This window comes from Tupaia chinensis, unplaced genomic scaffold (genome assembly GCF_000334495.1).
Source record: "Tupaia chinensis unplaced genomic scaffold, TupChi_1.0 Scaffold144022_1, whole genome shotgun sequence".
NCBI classification, from domain to species: Eukaryota; Metazoa; Chordata; class Mammalia; order Scandentia; family Tupaiidae; genus Tupaia; species Tupaia belangeri.
The window spans coordinates 154,594-161,090 of NW_006203874.1; the positions used below are offsets into that span (position 1 = coordinate 154,594).

The window sequence follows — 6,497 nt, forward strand, 5'->3', positions numbered from 1 at the left end:
AGATGCAAGAGAAAAGAGACAGTTAGCTCCAGGAGATGAGGAAGTCCTTTCACGTTTTGAAAGAGGAAATAAGACACCATAAAAAAGAATCAAACATAATTGTTAGAAATGAAGAATGTGATATAGAAAATTAAAATTACTGGTGGAAAACACTGGGGAAACTCTGGGAGATGCTGGGGTAGACAGACTTCTTAAATAAGACTTCCAAAGCATGGGCAATAATCCCTAAAATAGACAAGTAGGACTGTATCAGATTAAGAAGTTTCTGCACAGCAAAGGACACAGTAATTAGTGTGAATTGACAACCCTCAGAATGGGAGAATATTTTTGTAAACTATGCCTCAGACAAGGGACTGATAACCAGAATACACAGGGAACTCAAGTGGCTTACCAAAAAAAAAAGTCTAACCCAATTAAAAGATGAGAAAATAAGCTGAACAAAAATCTCTCTAAGGAAGACATATGAACTGCCAAAAAGCATATCAGAAATGCTCAACATCCCTCATCATAAGGGAGACGCAGATTAGAACCACAATGAGATACCACCTAATCCCTGCCAGAATGGCAAAGTCTAAAAATACAAAAAGTGCTAAGTGCTGGTGGGGATGTGATGAAAGGGAAACTCTCCTACACTGTTGGTTCAAATGTAAACTGGTCCAGTCACTGTGGAAAACAATATGGAGGTTCCTAAAGATCTACAAATAGAACTACCATTCGAATCCAGCAATCCCACTTCTGAGTATCTACCCAAAGGATAGGAGAACACTCAGTCGGAAAACTGCTTGCACATCAATGTTTATTGCCAGCTTTATTCACAAGAGCTAAGACATGGAACCAACCTAAATGTCAACAAACAGATGAATGGATGGAAAAAGTGTGGCACATAACTCTATGGCATACTACTTAGCCATAAAAAACACCAAGACCCTGGCATTTGATAGAAAGTGGTCAAATATGGAGGATCTATTGCTGAGTGAAGCAAGCCAGGATATGAAAGAAAGATATTATATGTATCCACTTAATATATGCCAACTACCTGCACTTTATGGTAGAGACTGAAATATTGGAGGGCATAAAAGCAGTGAAAATAGTTATGGATGCTGAAGACAAAGTGGAATGGGGAGTTGGGGGAGAAGGGAAGAGTATAGAGAAGAACAGCAAGAGAACAAATAGAGAGACATGACTTTCAGTGAGACACAGAAATGGTTTATTACCTGTTGATGCTAACATGTATTCTCAACTGGACTGATCTGAGAAGTATTTCATGTTGGGTAAATTCTCTTTTCAAGGCAAATGATATTTGAAAAAGAAATGTAATACACTGCAAAAAATATATGTGATTAAATACAATTTTTTTTTTTTTTAAAAAAGGACGGAACAAAAAAAAAATTCACATTAAAAGGAGACTAAAGAGATGTAACAGCCAAATGTAATACCTGACACTAGACTGGATACATTACTGGAAAAGAGACAACACTACATAAGACTAAACTAGTCTAGACCACCCTGTCAATGTTATCTTGGCTACAGATCAGCATGCAGTGAGGAAAGAGATACTTAGAGACACACATACTTGGTGAGTCATCCCAGTCTAGTGGTTAGGGAGCTAGATCACTCAGAGCTGACCATGGCTGGAATCCTGCCCTGGTGGTTTGAAAAACACTCCAAGTGTGCATGCTCCAAATCCCAACAGGATGGAAAAAAGAAGGCAAAGAGATGGTGGGGCGACCATGCTCCACTAGGGGGTTCTCTCTCTCTCTAGAGAGTCATATGCACTCTGGCAATTAAAAAAATTACATGCTTGGGGCCAGTTGGTGGTGTAGCAGTTGAAGGCACTGGATCCCACATGGATGACTATGTAGTTCAAGTCCTGGACCTGGCACCCTGAAAACATGCCAGGAAAGTGTGTGTGTATATGTCCAAAATTGCAAGCGAAGAACAGAGGAGAGGAGATTACAGCATGGCCATCCCCCTAGAGGGATTTCCCTCTCTCTGTCTCACTCATCCCTCCAGTGAGCACATGTGCACTATGGGACTGGGACACACACACACACACACACACACACACTGAAGTATTTCGGGTTTTGTTCCTTTTTTTTTTTTATTTTTTTTTAGAGATTTTTGCTATAGGATGCATGCACTCACTAGAGAAAGACAGAGAGGCAAAAAGCAAGAAATCAATCCCTGGGAAGAATGGTCACATTGCAATCCCTTCTCCTCCATTCTCCTCTCAGGATTTTGGCACACACGCCTGGCCTGAGTTTCAAGCCACCAGGTCCGGGACTCTAACCACAATCAACCACACAGTAGTCTAGGACCTTAACCACTATACCACCCACTGCCCCCCCCAAGTATTTAGGTTGAAGGGTCATCAGGCCCTCACACCTTACTCTCTAATGGTTCAGGGATATATACACCAAGAGAGCACATGCCAGAGTGAGGAAATGTTAAAGGGATAATGTGTTAACAGCTGTGAATCTAGCAAAGAATGAGGAGTGTTCTCTGGACTCAATTCATTCTTGTAACTTTTCTAAGATTTGAATTAGTTCCAAGCAGAACATTTTTCAAAAACTGAGTTTGCGAGACCAGCAGTTAGCGTAATGGCTATGTCGCTGGACTCCCATGTAGTCGACCACGGTTCGCGTCCCGGACCCGGTGGCTTGAAACTCACGCCGGGCGTGTGTGCGTGCGTGCCCAAGATCCCGAGAGGAGAATGGAGGAGAAGGGATTGCGGCATGGCCATCCCCCCTGGGGGGCGATTTCTTGCTTTCTGTCTCTATGTCTCTGTCTGCCTGGCGAGCGCACGCACCCTATAGCGAAAACCTCTCCCCCAAAAAAACGAGTTTGCTCAGTCATGTGTAGTGGGGCTTAATCAACTAGACTGCAGTGTTCCTGAATACCCACTCCAATTCTTTCCACTGGAGAATCCTACCTATTCTTTTAAAAGCCAAACTTCAAGCAGTAGCAGTTCAACTCTCAATTCCTCCACGAAGGCTCCCAGCCTCCCAGGATAGATGTGACCATCCTCCTGCCTGTTTCGCACTGTCTGGAGTCTCTTATGACTCTTGCTCAACTGTCCCTCTCTAAGACTTGGACTTTCTATACTCCTTCACTAAGGCAAGGGTACCAAGGTCAAGATTAACTGATTAACCAAGGTTACGACATTAGTTAATAGCCAGGATTAAAATAAAAGGCTCCTGTTTAACCCTCTAATGATCAAAAGAATACACACTTCATGAAAAGTCGGAGCATCTCCCAGGTGCCAAGCCCCATTTTAGGAGTCTCCTATGTACTTTCATAGGAGACTTTGTCTATACACACACCCCTGTGGTCTTAGGTACTCACTTCATATACTCTGCAGGTATTATTCAAAGTCGCGAATTTATATTTCACCAAATTTATATTTCTCCGTTATTAATGGACTCTAAGTCTACTGTGTCTACCCTCAACCTACTCAACAAATACTCCATTCTTAAACTTGCTGCCTAATAATTACTATGTTTCCCTTTCTCATGTATAAAATATGACTTACAGGCAGGGCTAAGAACTCCATAAGTTTTCTTATTTTAAGACTGTTTCCGAACAACAGGGGGTACCTGATAGCTTCCACTTCCAGCATCTCTCCTTCCAAATGAACTTCTGGTCAATCTGCTATTTAAAATACTTCTCTACTCGAGTTTTAGTTCCATTCACTCATTGAAGAAGCATCTGTTAAGTGTCTATCTGCTACACACTACCCCGATCACAGGTAGAACAGGAATCACAGGTAGAACAGGGTAACAACACAGTAAGGTCTTTGCCTTCTTACATCCCAGTTAGGGAGACAAATCGTGAGCAGTGTCTAGTAGCAGGAGTGCTTTGCTAACGAAAGTACAGCAGGGGAGAGAAGAGGTAGGACAGTGGGGAAGAGCAGCATTTTAGGGGTAAAGAGCTTTCACAGACCTATTTGGAGCCCCTCATAAATTAATACTATGTCAACTTGATAGCAAAGATTAATTCTAACCACTAATGGGAATCCTGGTAATTATTTGTTTTTCAGTATTAGATTGACATTTTACAAGTAAAAACCAGGTTGAAAAATCTAAAATTAAGAAACTGAACTCTTCCCAGGCCATACTACTCTGAACCAAATTCTTTACAAGTTTTAAAAACTCAAAGTAGGGGGCCTGGAGTGGCAGTAAGGCGCTGGACTACCACGTAGCCAACCACAGTTCGAGTCCTGGACCTGGTAGGTTGAAATGCACATCAGGTGCATGCGCATATGTGCCTAAAATCCCAAAAGGAGAATGGAGGAAAAGGGACTGTGGCGTGGCTATCCCCCCCAAGAGTAGTCTCTCACTTTACGTCTCACTGTCTCTCTCCAGCAAGTGCACATGCCCTATCGCAAAAACCTACAGAAACAAACAAACAAACAAAAACACTGTAGAGCAGTGTCTCCATTCCCACACTCGTGAAGAAAAGGCACGGACTGAGGACACACAGCAGCCCTCACTTAACATTTTTCAAACTAATAAGCCAACCACGTATTGTTAATGTTATCAGAGAGGATAAAACTGTAAGAGAAACATCAGCAAAGGGTGTGACTGACTGAGACCTTACCTTTACACTTCCTAAGACTACAGAGACACAACTTCACAGAAGAGAACAGAAACACCAACAGACGACGTACGCATCACAGTGATTAACACTGGAAAATTAAGATAACCTTCTGCTAAAACAGCAAATAATTCAACGCATTCCCCTCAAACATCAAAAACAAGTTGTTTGTTTGTTTTCCCAACTAATGGCTATAAAAATCCTCTCCTAATAGAAAAGTAGCTTTAAAAACCTAACTAGACAAGGCTAACAGGTGATGTGGTGGTTAAAGCGCTGGACTCCCACATGCACGACTGTAGTTTGAGTCCCAGACCTGGAGGCTTGAAAATCATGTTGGGTGCATGTGTGTGCATGTCCAAAATCCCAGAGGATAATGAAGAAGGGATTGTAGCATTGCTATTCCCCCCGGGAGGGGGGGGATTTTTTACTTTCCCTCTATCTCTCTCCAATAGGCACACACCCTATGGCAAAACCTTAAAAAACAATTAAATTTAAAAAAAAAAAAAAACCTGAACAAACGTAAACAAGATTAATGATGTTTCATTTCACATTAATGATGTAGCTGTTTGAAATATCAGCAATTTCTGTTTTGAATAATTCAAAAACCCCAGTTCAAATCTCACCTCAAGGGGAACCAGCAGTTAGCGTAATGGCTATGTCGCTGGACTCCCACGTAGTCGACCACAGTTCCCATCCCGGACCCGGTGGCTTAGAACTCATGCCGGGCACGTGTGTGTGTGTGCCTAAGATCCAGAGAGGAGACTGGAGGAGAAGGAATTGAGGTGTGACCATCCCCCCTGGGGGGTGATTTCTCGCTTTCTGTCTCTATGTCTCTCTCTCTGTCTGGTGAGCGCACGTGCCCTATAGTAAAAACCTCCCCCAAAAAAAAAAAATATCTCACCTCAATAAGCCAAGCCCAGAGTCCACAACTGCCACCACCCCAACCTGCTATCTGGGCCCCTCACCTGCAGCAGCTCCTCACAGCTGTCACGCCCAATATCCACGAGAATGCTTTTGACCTTTTTTCGCACTTTTCTGATGTTGTCAAGATTTTCCACAGGATTTTGAAACATTTTTGAAATTTTCCTTAAAAGAGAAGCAAACAGAACTGCAGTAAGTACAAATGGTCCCTGACAACAATGGTTTGACTTCCAGTTCTTCAACTTCCCAAGAGTGCAAAATCTATACACGTTCGGTGCAGACTCTAGCTCGAGTACCCAAACCACCATTCTGCTTTCCACTTTCAACAACAATGCAATACATCACATGCAATATCCAACACTTTACTATAATGGCCTTGTGTAGATGGTTTTGCCCAAGTGTAGACTAATGTGTTCTGAGGACGCTTAAAGTAGGTGAGGCTAAATAAACTCTGATATTTGGTAGATTAGGTACATTAAATACATATTCAACTTGAGATATTTTCAACTTACAGTAGGTTTATTAGAATGTAACCCTGGGGAACCAGCAGTTAGCATAATGGCTATGTCGCTGGACTCCCACATATTCGACTGCGGTTCGCGTCCCGGACCCGGTGGCTTAAAACTCACGCCAGGCACGTGTGCGTGCGTGCCCAAGATCTCGAGAGGAGAATGGAGGAGAAGGGACTGTGGCGTGACCATCCCCTCTGGGGGGTGATTTCTCGCTTTCTGTCTCTATGTCTCTGTCTGTCTGTCTGGCGAGCGCACGTGCCCTATAGCGAAAAACTGCCCCCCCAAGAAAAGGATGTAACCCTGTAAGTAGAGAAGCATTTGTATGTGTGTATATTCATAAATGTACATTTTTAACAAGGTACATAAGACACTAAGTATAGAGAATAATTTTCAACAAATAGTGCTGGGAAAATGGGACAGCCACATGCAAAAGAATAAGCTTAGACTTGTTATAAATAGGAAATAATT

General features: G+C 42.5%; 1 protein-coding gene across 4 annotated transcripts in view; it reads right to left on the reverse strand.

The window, feature by feature from the left end:
* ADNP2 (ADNP homeobox 2) overlaps window positions 1-6,068 on the reverse strand; it is a 25,199-nt gene extending 19,131 nt beyond the window's left edge. For 3 of the 4 annotated variants that reach the window (XM_027767217.1, XM_027767214.1, XM_014583079.2), the window contains exon 1: window positions 5,562-6,068. Coding sequence is in view for 1 of the 4 variants with exons in the window: in XM_006165765.3 (XP_006165827.3) it covers window positions 5,562-5,825 (264 nt within the window). In the remaining 3 variants the exon portion in view is untranslated. The remainder of the gene's footprint in view (window positions 1-5,561) is intronic. The other variant, XM_006165765.3, reaches the window with a different exon arrangement.
* Window positions 6,069-6,497: the final 429 nt, after the last annotated feature.